This window comes from Periplaneta americana, chromosome 2 (genome assembly GCF_040183065.1).
Source record: "Periplaneta americana isolate PAMFEO1 chromosome 2, P.americana_PAMFEO1_priV1, whole genome shotgun sequence".
Taxonomy (NCBI): Eukaryota; Metazoa; Arthropoda; class Insecta; order Blattodea; family Blattidae; genus Periplaneta; species Periplaneta americana.
Window position 1 is genome coordinate 77,214,275 of NC_091118.1, and position 14,788 is coordinate 77,229,062.

At 35.0% G+C, this 14,788-nt stretch overlaps 1 protein-coding gene across 1 annotated transcript in view; it reads right to left on the minus strand.

Annotated features, from left to right (window-relative positions):
• The window catches only part of LOC138694352 (PWWP domain-containing protein 2A-like), a 214,223-nt gene that overhangs the window by 39,919 nt on the left and 159,516 nt on the right, over window positions 1-14,788 (minus strand). Inside the window, exon 3 of the mRNA XM_069817996.1 lies at window positions 5,765-5,899. Within this exon, the coding sequence (XP_069674097.1) occupies window positions 5,765-5,899 (135 nt within the window). The remainder of the gene's footprint in view (window positions 1-5,764; window positions 5,900-14,788) is intronic.

The following is a 14,788-nucleotide window of genomic DNA, read 5'->3' on the forward strand; positions in this document are numbered from 1 at the left end:
CAATTAAGAAATTTACCTTAGTCCGTAAACAATATCTAAAAAAATTAACTTAATAAGGGTCTTCAAAAATCTAAATAATGAAACAATTTTCCATTGTTAATGTCTTAAATAAACAACTTAATATAGCATAAAATAAAATGTTACAATATCTAAAAAAATATTATTAATTTAAATATAAAATTTCATATTATCTACATCTGTCCGTGTATTCTTTAAATAAATATATGTAAAATTAGGCTTCATAGGATCATTTTTTTACTGCTATTCATCTCCCTTTTGCATAAATTCTCTGGACCGATTGTAAAGAAGTGCCACTGGCCTTTGACAGTGACTGTCTGCATTGATGATAGGACATTTTTAATGTCCTCACAGTTCTTTCAAGAAACAGTGAAGTTGATAAACAACACCTTTAGTAAGGCTTCTGATATCAGGGCCCGATTGAGACATGATAGCGATTACAGTACTCAGATGATTAATAGCTGTTTAAAAATACTGTTTATTATGAGATATAATGTATTTACGAACAAACTGTAGCACAGTAGTATCACAGAGAAGCACTTGTCAATAACTAACATTCGAATGGAGCGACAGAAAGGTCTCTTTGTTCAGGTCATAAATTGCTAGAGAAAAAGTGGAATGAGTTGTTTCCGTACCAAACCAAAAACTCACCTATTGATTCTGCCTGTACTATAGTCGATACCTACTAAATCTGCAGTAGAATATAAATAACTCGTATATAAAAACAGAAGCAACAGAAAAAAAAAGAAATTCTCATAAATTTTTACAAACACAAGGTAAAAATATATTTCATCACTCGTCAGTGTCTATTAAAGTGAACAAGTTGACTACCTGTATAAGAAAGGAATGGCTTTAACACAAAAATTAGTACACCCACTAATATCAGAAAACGACTCCATGAACCCAGGAGACACATTCAAAAGAGAAACACAAGAAAGAAATTGATCAGTACATATACGAGAGTTGAGGCATAAGCCATGGCAACTATTTTTTCTAAAGTTAAGGGTAGGTATCACAAAATGTTGTATGTCGCATGGAAGCCATGCAGTCATAGTGTGTGTCCACAACACAAGATGACTCTATGCTTGTCTGTAATAGAACAGAGAGTAATGTTAAATCAGTTGTCAGTGTAGCGTTATGCAGGATGGAATGTTAAATGTTACGTTTTTTTATTTAAAGATGCTCGCAACTGCCAAGGTCATATCAGCATTGCCGGTGTGCGGGGATTTTTGTCCTACAGGAGTTCTTTTACATGCTAGTAAATCTACAGACATGAGCCTTAAATGCCAACGAACCCGCAACCTCGGGCATAGAAGCCCAGCATAGAGCCAATCAGGCCGACTGCAGGATGGAAGTAGCCCGTGTTGAACAATGCTTATATATCAAAATAGTCGTTCTCCATGGGAGGAATACCACAGAAAGTTGGTAGAAGCTGTCGGGAATAATGCTCTTCAATACCGGACAGTCATGAGGTGGGTAACTAATTTGAGGGCCTTTAGAATGGGTATGTGTGCTGTAATGATTCTGGCACACAAACTCTGTAATATATGGCAACAACCGTAATAAACATGAGGAGCAAAATGTTTGTGTGTTGTTAAATATCCGTACATTTCGTCCATTCCTTGTCCTTTCATCTGTATATTTCACATTTTCCACCCACGCTCGAATTTAAAAAAATAAATAAATAAATAGTTGCCATGACATGCCCCAACCCTCGTATACATAAGGTGAATAAAAAATACTGGGACAACCTTTGTGGACGCGTTCCTCACACCAAAACAAGGGAAAAAAAAGTCACATAAATATGTCTGGAAATGCTCGGTTTATGAGTTACTCAAAGTACAAAGTACAATGTTTCGGATGAACTACAATTCATACAATGAAACACTGTCAACTCATAGTAAATGTTCAAAATGTGCTCCGCCTACTTCTACACACGCATGGACATGTCACACACTTTGAAAGACCTCATTATGGTGGCGAATGGTGTTGAGGCTTGTACAATACACTGATGAAGCATCTCATCATTGGAAATGTCCATTGCATACATTAGGGTTTTTTGAATTGCTGCTGGTTTCCAACCTGAATTGTACTGTGAGGATTTACATCAACCCACACGTGTGTTGTGGAAATTGAGGATATCTCTATGTTGTCTCACTGTAAACAAGACTGAAGAAATGAATAACAGACTGGCAGTTTGCACTACAAACCATCGACAAAATTTTTCCCCGGGTGAATAATCAGCAGGCACAAGATCTTGCACACATTGCAGGTGATGCAGATACAGAAGCTGTTCATGGAGTATCCTCCATGTGGATATTTGAGATGTAGCACATGCTACAGCCAATTGTCTGATGCTGATACCTGGTTCTTCAGCAACACCCTGTAGAATAATGTGTTCTTACAGGTCAGGCTGACACAGAGATGTAAGGCCTGGAGATTTTGTTGTAAATTTGCGGATCTTTTCCCTTATAAATTGGAGACTTGATTAATCCTACTGCTGACATCACAGGGCCTGCTGACTGAGCTACACCATTGGGGCTTTCTCAGTTTTGTGTAATGTCTTATGTTATGATCAAAAATTCAAAACCAAGGGAAAATGGGTAAAAATTAGAGCTACCAATTTAATAGATTACCGGTAATCAAACTAGTTAGCTTGATTAATTCTAAAATCAGATTAATCGATCAAATGGATTTTAACTGATTAAACAAACCAATTAAAATTATCGTGTGGTGAAGGAAACATAACTGCCTTGTGAAGTTTGTGTAGCACAGAATCTGTATGTCATTTAGTGCTGTCAACACTTAGGTCATTATTTTCTTATCATCTTGTTTTAGGAAGCTAAAAGCAATAATACTGTAAATACAATTATGCACGAAACCATCATTAATACCTTTTTTTCTTTGATAATGCAGCTTAGGCGACCATTTTCTTTCACAAACTATGGAAAGGACATACCGTATATTGTATTTCATTTTCGGACATTTATCTTTTGTCAAAATAACCATCTGAAGGTAGCTGGAAGTTTTAAATTGGAAGAGGGTTAATAATCAGAGTAATGGTATTTCTTGGAATTGAATACTTTTGTTTATTCATTCTTGAATATACCCTTTTAACTCTTATATAATCTTTATGGGCTGGATTTTTATGTAATTACATATTATATTCCTTTCAACCTAACCCTATATAAATAACAAATCTTTGCGAATCTTGTAATTACAGATGCCTCAAACTAGCACGCTGTCTCGTTCGCGCAGGCGCATAGAGCACTTCTCCCCTACCATTGTCCGCCTACTGCTGTGCACTGTGGACTAGAACGGTACAGATCAGTTCTAATAACAGTTGAGAAGGCTGCATAGGGAGGGTACATCTTGAATACATTGTCAAGAGGTCAACTTTTCAGATAATATGACTATACCTGGATATCGGAGCCTAGGTGGGCCCCCTCTGTTAGCTCTACTACTTCCCCTCTCCAGGCAGCTTCCTAGTTTGAGGCATCTGTACCATTACTATATTAAAATTTGATACTACATATTTTTACTTATTTACCCCACATTACATATAATGGTTTTATATTACATAAATCTACATATTTAGGGGTTTTATTCATTTTTACTTCTCTAAAAGGGGGGAAAAAAAAAAACTTGTGCTGGGGAAGTTTACAATTTGAAATATACAGATTTAAAAAGCCTTCTTACCTACCCAAGAAAGGTTACATTTCGGGACGAAACATAACGTCCTTAGTTCCAGGAAGTAATAGAGGCACTCACCCTATACCGTCCACTGTAAATATGAGTGAACAAAAGGCAACCTTTCTCATACAACTACCTTCTATTGTAAAAATCACTCAGAAAGTAATGTTGCCTTCATGCGTTGGAGTGAGACGAGGGTGACATGATTTGTCTCGAACTACAATTGTTCTGCACATCTTAACAAGCCGTTCTCATGCAATTTGCAACCTTATCACCCTCTTCCTAATCCTTCCAGGGAAAACCCATGTCAAGTCTGACATGAGTCGCAATAAAGTAGCCGACTTCTGAAAAGAAGCTGGAGTAAAGGAACAAACTGGAAAGATGTTGAAAGATTTAAATAAATAGCTTTTCAGGTTATTGCTTGACCTCTTTACTTTAAATTTAATACAGAAAATGGGATTTTCCGAGGATTTAGAAAGTATGGTTCTCGGCTGGAATAATCCTACCCTTCTGAATGAGACAAGAATGTCAGTTTTCAAACAACAGTTTGTAAATGCCTATAGTTTGAGGTTTTAGTAGATACAGTACTTTGTTTTTTACAGAGAGCAGCTAAAATGCATGTGGCCCACATCTCCTCTTATTTTCTCCTAATCCAGTGAAGCAAAACAGTGCTTGCAGTACTGTTGTGTCATTCATTTCACTCAGTTCTCTAGTTTTAGTACTTACAGTATAAAGTGCGAGTTTATCTACTGTTCTTAACTAACTAAAATGGCCCCTGTATATTCAAACCTAACGTCAAAAATAAAATCATGGATTGTGATGGACGAAGCTTTCACTACAGATAGAAAAACAATAATTTATCAACTCTGCGGTAAAATAGATGGGTGCATGAAATCACAACTGGTGAGTCTTACCTGTCCTATACCTGCCAGATATTGATATTAAATATTTTCGTGATTTTATATATTTTGGTACATATTCAGCTTATAAATATGCACATATTTCACACCTTGATATTACACAAAAATCCGGTCCCTAATAATCATTGATGAAGTATTGAGTTATTTAAATTAAACAAATAACGACTTCACGGTTTATAAGTCCTGACTAGGATTCAAAAGATGATGGAAGTGAAATCGAAACTAGTCAAACAGGTACAATAACACCATGATTAAAAACATTAACACAGAGAAGTCGTTATTTATTTAATTTAAATAACTAAATAGTTCATCAGTAGGGCTAGGATTTTGATGAAATTGCATCATTTTTCTAGAAAGCCAGAAACATTGCTACTTAGTATTTATATGTTATGTGATAAATTGAATGTATTAAAACATATTTGTTAGGGCATTTTTTTTTGCATTTTTTGCTTGTTTCAACTCATAAGAGCATCTTTTGTTTTATTCCGTCATTTTTTAGGCATTTTCACTTAATTTTGGCCATAAATCCCCATTATTAATGTAAAATAATGTTTATTTCCTTTGATATTTTCTTTACATATTTTGTTCATTAATACCCATTATTTTGTATAATATTTTAATCGTTTTTCTACACAAATATTGTCATTTTAACGTAGTGTACCCCATGTAATGGATCAGTCCAACCACCCCTTCAATATAGACTCCTCTATACCTGCTAATTCCGGATAAGAGTGGACTTGTGGTGGACTACATGGAACTACATCAGGTAACATATTAATTAAAGTGTACTACTTAGAAAAAAATATGTAAAATTAAATAAACTTAAATGTTGGTACCTCTTTTTCTACTAAGCGAATTATGTAAGATCAATTTTTAGGGCATTTTTGAAAGATTTTTAGGTCATAAATGCATTCTTTTTAGGACATTTTTTCATGATTTATAGGTCATCAAAATCTTAGCCCTATTCATCAGTGACTTTTGTTTCGTCCACATGCATCTGATTTTGCCCATTAGTTACACACACATTTTCTCTATTCTTCTTCTCTTAAATAACAAAATAGCACATTGTGTTCAGAAGTTTTAAAATTGAGATCTAGAAACTTATTTTCCCGCGATATAGAACGTAACTGTACCTTAAACGTCTCCAAGAAGGGGCTGAGTTGATCACAGGGCATGAGTGAGGAGGTAGATGAGCCGTACCAAGCCACATGGGCCTGCGGTGCAAGGGAAGCGCCATCATCTTTCCGAGATATCGTGATGCTCAGCACCTGCAACACATCAAGCAACATCCACAGCCCACTGAGTGTTAGTATCTCTTTTGAAGCATAAATTCTATTAATTATACATATATTAAAACTAAGGATGTGTTTTTTAGGACTAAATAAATATTCCAAAAAATTATCGAGGAATCAGCATTTTAAACAATAGTTAAAAAATACATTCCAAGATACTTAATTTCAAACTACAAACACAATCAGAGAAATTTATGACCGAAACTCAGTATGGATTCAGGAAAGGTCGTTCTTGTATAGACTCAATATTCTGTCCTAAGGGGCATTCCATGTCAAATCAACACAAAAAAGTGGACTTTTCAACCCGACCACCTCAGATTTTCATTAAATTTGGTGGGATGGTAAAGAAGCTTAAGTTAAGTAATTATGTAAAATTTTAGCCCTCAATAATGCACGATATCCATACAGCAATTTTGTCAATACGAGAAAAAATGTAAAAATGTCGCATACTATGTCAATAAAAATAATTCATAACTTATCTTCTAATTGAGGTAGAATCTTAAACTTGGGCTTATTTTAAAGCTAAGGGATCATACGTTTCAATAAAAATAGGTTTGCATCAAAGTAATGAATTCTTTATTGAATGGTCACGTGAAACACATTTTAACATTAAATATCTATAAATGCGGGACATAAATTATTTCGCGAAAAATGTATGTTATAGAGGTAAGAGTATTCTCCCCTTGGTGTAAGTTTCATTTTGGAAACGTTTCACGAATATCAGTAAAAAAATATATCAATGTATTGGTTTGTAGCACTTAAACCCGTCTTACACCAACACTGCATGCACGCGAGTTCGTACTTGTCTGATAAGCTGCGTCGTAGATCTGTCAGGCCATCATGAGTGGCAGTTTATACAGTCTTCAATTTATACAAAACGTGCAATCTGTTTCAAGTGCAGTGTTGTTAGTTTTCGTAGTATGTGGTAGTTTTGTGCGATGTAATGGAGTCGCGTTTTAAGTTATAGGTCTATGTTTGCTGCAATCCCTTCGAGAAATCAAGGCATTGTAATTAGAGGAAAAATTTAAGAAGTGTTATATCGTAGATGCTTAATGCATTTCCTGATTTAAAACAGGAACAAAAGGTGTGCACTATGTGTCGCAAAGAAATAATAATATAATATAATGCTATTACGCAGAATCCTCATAATGACTCTAGTAATGAAGAATACGTTGACTCTACAGCAAATGTAAGTTCATTAAATACAAGTCTTTTTGACCAAGGTGTGTTCCTTATTAAACAAGAAAGGCTACAACAAGAGAAATATAAGAGACAGAAATTTGAAAATATTGTAAAAGACAAAGTCTTCGATATTAAAGATGCCGAGGAACCAGGGACCTTTCTGATTTTGAAATTTTGTCTCAGTTGCAGGAAAATTTTCAAAATTCAGGTAAAAGTGAGAAAATCACCATTTTAACACTACTACCTAAAAGCTAGAGCATAAATAATATAAAAAAGAGTTTCTTTCAGCTTTCGAATACATCATTCGGAAAGCCAAAGTCCTGGCAAAGGGAAAGGGAATTTTGTGTTCACCAAATCCGAAACCTGGAAAACCCTTGCTCGCGGCTGTTGCCGGTAAAGTTAAAGAATTCTGTTGTTCTGACGAGATAAGCAGAATGATGCCTGGTAAGAAATATTTGTTGTGATTAAAGAATCAGGTAGTAAATCACATGAGCAGAAATTAATTATATGCAGTGTTTAAAAATTCTAACCCTGACCAAGAAATTGTATTCTAGCTGGAGTTAGTGGACTATACTGTCTGTGTTTGTGTCCTTATCAGAATGTAAAACTTATGCTGGAAGCAATTTATTAAAGTTTCAGGATTTCAAGAAAATTTTTCTTTATACTTTCCAACTTAACATTTCTTGGCTACTATGGTGTGCAATCCTCCTCATATAAATTGCTTGTTCAGGAAATGTACAGGATGTCCTGAACCATTCAAAATAAGAGAGGGTTTAGAGAAATGTTTCGTATAAAACTTCAGTGAATCAGTGACCTACAAGCAGTGGACGACGACTGACCGATCAACGCTTGAGACTATAATGAAACCCACAGACAAATTTTTCGACTGTCTCTTGGAGAAACTTGGTGATTTACTGACTCACTCATTTATATCATCTGGACAAAGTAAGTTCCTACGTGATATGGAATCATTTCTACAGCCATGCCTGCTTATTGTGTTATGCGACTTCGCTGAAAACTATTATTTCGTAATCCAAGATGAAATTCAATCATATCACAGGACTAATGTGCAGACAACCATTCATACTTTCGTAATATATTATAACGAATCATCATCCGATACAGTCTCTATTAAAAATCTGGTAATAATTTCTCACTGCCCGAAATATGACACTACAGCTGTACATCTGTTTCAAAAATATCTAATGGAGTCATTAAAACAAACATCTGTAATTCACCACAAAAATTATATATTTCTTCGATGGATTCTCTGCTCAGTATAAAAATAGGAAAAAATTTCCTGAACCTCACATTCCATGAAGAAGATTGTGGATTTCCAACAGAATTGTATTATTTTTGCATATCGCATGGCAAAAGACCTAGACGTTGTAGGTGGGACACTTAAAAGGTTTGCGGCTTGTGCTAGTTTGCAGAGACCATCCGATAAACAAATAACTACGCCTAGGGAATTGTACGACTGGACAAGGGATCATCTCCCAAACATTAATACCGTTTATGCGACTAAAAAAGGCTATACTGAAGAGAAAAAAATGCTTGCTCTTCGATTTGCAAAATCCACTGCAGTGCCTGGAACACAAGTTTCATACAGTCCTGCTGTTTAGGATGGGTATTATACTTGCTAAGCAGTTTTAAAATGCAGCTGAAACAACGCAGCATCCTGTCTGGAAAGATGATCAGGCTATTTCATCTCAGCAATGAAAGGTAAGCATTTCTTACAGAACTTCAGGTTTAACAAAATCCATGTGACAATAATTTATTTCAGGTAATAATTTAAAAAATTCGAATTATGTACTACATGTTAAATTACATAGTGCCATTCAAGAATATGATCAAATATAATTAAATACAACGAATGTGTGGGACATAATTATCGCGACTTATACGGTTAGCTTACGCTTGCTGTGACATAATAATTTTTATCTTTGTAACCTATGATGATTCCAAGTTGAAACTTATCAGTTCATTATATCACTAATTGAGGTGTACTTTATATGTTTTTCATTAAAATAGAACCCCTACATTTTTAAATATGAATATATGAAAATTGTTTCACCATGTTTTTTTAGTGTAATTGAATACATGCAGAAAACAATATAAGCAATAAAAACTATCACATATGAAGAATGTATCACCCAATTTTTGTAAATTTATCTGGAGACGTTGTTGAGATATATAATTTTAATTGAAGCGGCGTGCTTACAAAAATATGATTTTTCTTCATGTTTGAAACGCCACTGACAGAAAACGAAAAGCACAGGACATATGAAACTCGGCACTTTTAGTTAGCGCGGCAGGTAAAACAAACCCTCAAAATTTGAAAGAAATCTGAGTCGGTCGGGTTGAGTGCTTTGTTGATTTGATATGGAATGACCCCTAAATTACTAATCGAAAAACGAGAATTCAATTTAGAAACTCAGCTTTTGTTTGTGAATTATGAAAAAGCCATTGATTGTGTGAAAGAAAACTTTTCTTTAATATAATGAAATCGAAAGTTATACCACCTTCTTTATTAAATGCAGTTAAAGATATATACTGTACAATAATAATCAAATATAAATAAAATCCAATTCTAAATTATCTCTGGAATTCAATATAAACAGAGGAGTGTGTCAAGGATGTTCGTTGTCACAGACATTATTCAATATACATTTACATGATATAATTTCAAAATGGCAAAAAAACCTAATTGAAGTTCTAATATTACGCAACAAACAACTCACCACTTATTTGCAGATGACCAAATTCTCATCTCCAATTCTGAAGATAATTTACAAAAATCAACATACAAACTTAACAAAATATTACAAGAATGTAACTTAATAATCTCGATACAAAAACAAAAATGATGGTATTTAAAGGCCAAATACCAGTAAGAAATAAAACTGTCATAAACAACCAAATCACTGAACAAGTGAATCAATTTAAATATTTATGTAACATTATTTCACACGAAAATGAAATGGATATAAATCACAAGTTAAATAACTTTATTAGGATTATTTGCATAATTATATTTAAACCAAAACAAACAAGCCGAATAAGTTTATACAAGCTGTTAGCTCTTCCGACCTTATTTATATGGTTGTGAGAATTGGACGATCAAGACCAAAGATAAATCTAGAATAACTGAAGCAGAAATGAGATATATGAGAAAAACATTAGGTTATAACTGGAATGATTTAAAAAAAATACTTACATTTTAGAAGAATTATGAGTAAGCCTATACCCAGCTCTCGACAAAATAAAAAATTATAAATCACGATGAATAAAACATGTGAACAGAATGCTACGCAATAGATTGCCTAGATTATTTAAAAATTACACCTCATCAGGCACAAGACACCAGGAAGATCATTGAAGAGACTCCTCGACATCTGATTTGAGATAGGAACAGGTCAACAGTGGCCTAACTCCCTGAAAGCTACATCATGATGATGATGATGATGATGATGATGATGATGATGATGATGACGATATAACCTTTTTCTTTACAGGAACATCACGTTTTAAAAGAAGGCTCGCGTGCTTTGTGACTGCCTTGAATACAAAAATATTCATTTTCTCATTTTTTTTAAACTGGTATTTTCTGAATGACAATGCACTGAATTCTACCACTAGACAGTAAATACAAATCCACCTTATTACGTAAATGAGCTATGGGGTTGAATGGAGGGATGAATCCGCCTTATGAAATGCCACAACTGTCACCCATTCTGAAACCCTGAACAAGAAATCAAAGCATCACAGTTAAATTGATTGATAGGGGAATAACGCCCCAAAATTTAGCAATTCTCTGCGATATTCTGTCCCAGATATATTAAGTAATATTTCAAAATCAGTTGAATTTATTCAATTAAAATTTCTGAACCCCTGTTCATCCTCTAATTTTAAATATGCTAACTGGCTGCTTATGTGATTGGCACGTGCTTAAAAAAAATCAGACTTTGCCAGAAATATATTTTTACTTCTTTTTTTTCTTGGCGCAATTTCTTAGCGATGATAGTGCACTGCATGCACAAACTGCCACCACAATTTCATTCGACATGATGCCAAGACCAACTGGCAGACGTGGTAGCACAACACTGTTTTGTTAAGGTTTCTAATGACTGCGATAGAAGAGTAACATCACTGTGAATTCTCATGCTCATTTGAAAAATTATTTTCCACATACTGTACTTGGCTTACCAGCAGTGAATTCGATTGGCATTCTTGTGGGGAAGAAGAGGGGAAAAAGAAATCCTCCCTCCCACCCAGGGAAATTAAATTGTTCTCCCACTCAGAGATCATCAAATATGCACTTGATTAGAACTAGGTACCCAGCTATGAAGTTGTTCGCCCTATGGACTAACAGTAAACATGATGTTAAAAAAAAGTATCCAATATTTTAGTAGATGATAATATGCATCAAAACAAGAAAATAATGTCTAATAAACATGGGTCCTACTACACGTACTTTCTGAGATCTGAACACTTGTTCATAGGAGGTGTTCAATGTGACATCCACTTATAGCAATGCATTTCTCTGCCCTACAATACAGCAGACTACCAGATAATCATACCGTAGTTGACACCCCTGGCATGGAATACTGATACGTCGCAAGGAATACTGAAAACAAAAGTTTGGTTGTGGATATGAGCGGGTTTCAGCAGAGATGGTTTGTGAATTTTCGTAATCAGCATGTGTAGGCTGATGAAAATAGCCATTCAGTTGAAGAAACAAGGCATCAATACCGATTCTCAATCAATGTATGGGCAGGCGTTCTAGGTGATAGATTAATAGGGCCATATGTGTTACACAGAGATTATTGTATTAACGACAAATTTCAAAGAGTACGCAATTCCTTACGCCAAAGAGCAGAAGAATGGACGTGACATTGGGCACCTCTTATGAACAAGTGTTCAGATCTCAGAAAGTATGTGTTGTAGGACTCATGTTTATTAGACATTACTTTCTTGTTTTGATGCATACTAGCATCTCTTAAAACATTGGATACTATTTTTTAACACCCTGTATTTATTTCCCCTTTAAAAGACTAGAGATCATTATATTGAACTATGATAATATATTTATATTTAATTATGATAACCACGTTTCTATAGCACACGACTGGTGCTACATAAGTTTTCCTTGTGACTTGACAGATTGTTGCACTTAGTCTTGGAAAAGAGAAAAAGGAACTGGCCATCCTACCTCATTATCTCCTGGTTTAGTTGCCTCATAAGCGGTGCCTTATTGGTATCACTTGTGAGGTTCAGGCTGGTCTTTGGATAGTTGACTAAACAACAGTCTTTGAAACAGACACATGCAATGATTTATCCAATAAGAATCTCGATCCAATCAATCAGAAGCTTTATTCGTTAACACCATGTGGATGCTGCATGAGTAGGGCTAATATGGGGGGAGGGGGACAATATACAGAGTTTTAGAGGTTTGAGTGCACAAATTTAATATAATGACATATTACTGTACGGAGAATTAAAAATTATATACCGGTATAAACTTGTCATCCAGTCTGCTCTCAAAAAAGCTGAAAGTTAGAATTTATAAAACAGTTATAGGCCTATTACCGGTTGTTCTGTATGGTTGTGAAACTTGGACTCTTACTTTGAGAGAGAAACAGAGGTTAAGGGTGTTTGAAAATAAAGTGCTTAGAAAAACATTTGGGACTAAGAGGGATGAAGTTACAGGAGAATAGAGAAAGTTACACAAAGCAGAACTGCATGCACTTTATTCTTCCCCTGACATAATTAGGAACTTTAAATCCAGATGTTTGAGATGGAGAGGACATGTAGCACGTATGCGCGAATCCGGAAATGCATATAGAGTGTTAGTTTGGGAGGCCGGAGGGAAAAAGACTTCTGGGGAGACCGAGACATAGATGGAAGGATAATATAAAAATGGATTTGAGGGAGGTAGAATGTGATGGTAGAGACTGGATTAATCTTGCTCAGGATGGAGACCGATGGCGGGCTTATGTGAGGGCGGCAATGAATATCTGGATTCCTTAAAAGCCATTTGTAAGTATATAAAATTTTGGCTATATTCAATGGTTAATGCATAAATGCAATGTTTATTAATCTAACATCACTGGATCTGACAACAGTGTACATTTTCAGCCTTGTTTACAGATGGTACCTACCACTGGGGCACTGCATTGAAGTCAAACACAACGAAGTAGGGATGCAGTGTTTCTTTAGAGTCGAATTGAATGACGGAACAAGTGACATTATAAACGCGATGGAGTTTATGGACGAGTAGCCTAAAAATATCTCAAATATGCATGTATTTATGCTGTCAACATCTTTCAAATATGCTCTATCATTTCGAAAATATGCACTTAAACATGCACTAAAAATTTTAATTTTAGGCTTATGCATTTTGGTACTTACAATGTACAATCTTCCTTAGACATCATTCTGGTCGTTGTGATGTGATTTGATTTGCAGTACACAATGATTATTTTCTCAAATGACGTTTATCATTTAACACAAGTTTGTATGCTGAGGACAGTGGCGTGGCCAGCAGGTGGGCCCAGGTCCACCCAAAAATTATGCGAATTTTTGCGTTTTTTATGGAAAATACTCAACATTAAAACTAAACTATGGATCCAGAGTAATAATTACAGTCAATAGCATTAAGGTAACAAGTCAAAAATGCGTTAATTTCTGCAAGAGCCAATTTAACTGTCTCGGGTTGGGCCTAAAAAATTGTTTGGCAGCAATAAAAAGAAGGAAGCTGTGGAGGCTACTGAATTGTTATATCAGCTAGAAAAATTTGACTTCTGATTTTATTTCGTGTGTTTAAACGATATTCTTGCTCTTGAAAATTCATTATCGGAAGCATCTCAATCCAGTGGCGTATACTGGTTAAAGGGTTTGGGCTACCGCTGACCCTATTATTACACAAAATATATCTAACGATTACTTTAATTTTAATTACTATGGTAAAACTAATAATACAAAATTATTACATTATGTTATATTATAAACTTTTTCTTTTGTAATTTCCTTGGGCTACCGCCGGTAGTCCCGGTAGCCCGTAAAATACGCCCCTGTCTCAATCTCCAAAAAATGGATATTAGTAAATGTTCGTCCTTTATTAAGGTAATGATATAAAACTTTTCAAAGCTCTGAAACGAAGAAAAATTCGACAATCATGTCAAGCATAAGGCTTTATAATCTAGCAATTCTATCCATTGAGAGGGAGAAAAGTTGGGATTTGTTGAAGAACTTATCATCAGCAATCGACAGATTCGTTGCTAGGAAATCTCAACAGCTCCAGTTCATCTTATGAAGCATTTGTATAGATATGCCTTGCATGATTGTTTATTATAATTTTCAATGTTATTAAATAAGACTTCCGAGAATGAGTTTCAAGAGAGTTGATGGCAGCGGCATTGTCAGGATCTGAGTCAGGTACTTTCTAAACCCTGCATATCTGGCCCACCCAAAATAATTAGTCTGGCTATGCCACTGGCTGAGGACCTTTCCACGTCTTCAGATGTTACTGAGCAAAATTTGAAAGCACTTACTAGCTCTGGGGAAGTTTCTTCTGGAAGCACAATGTTTTCACCTTGAAGATATTTATCCACTAAACATAAAACTTTAATGTCGGATTTCTCCCTAAAACACCGCACAATTTACCACTTAATTTTTCTGCAT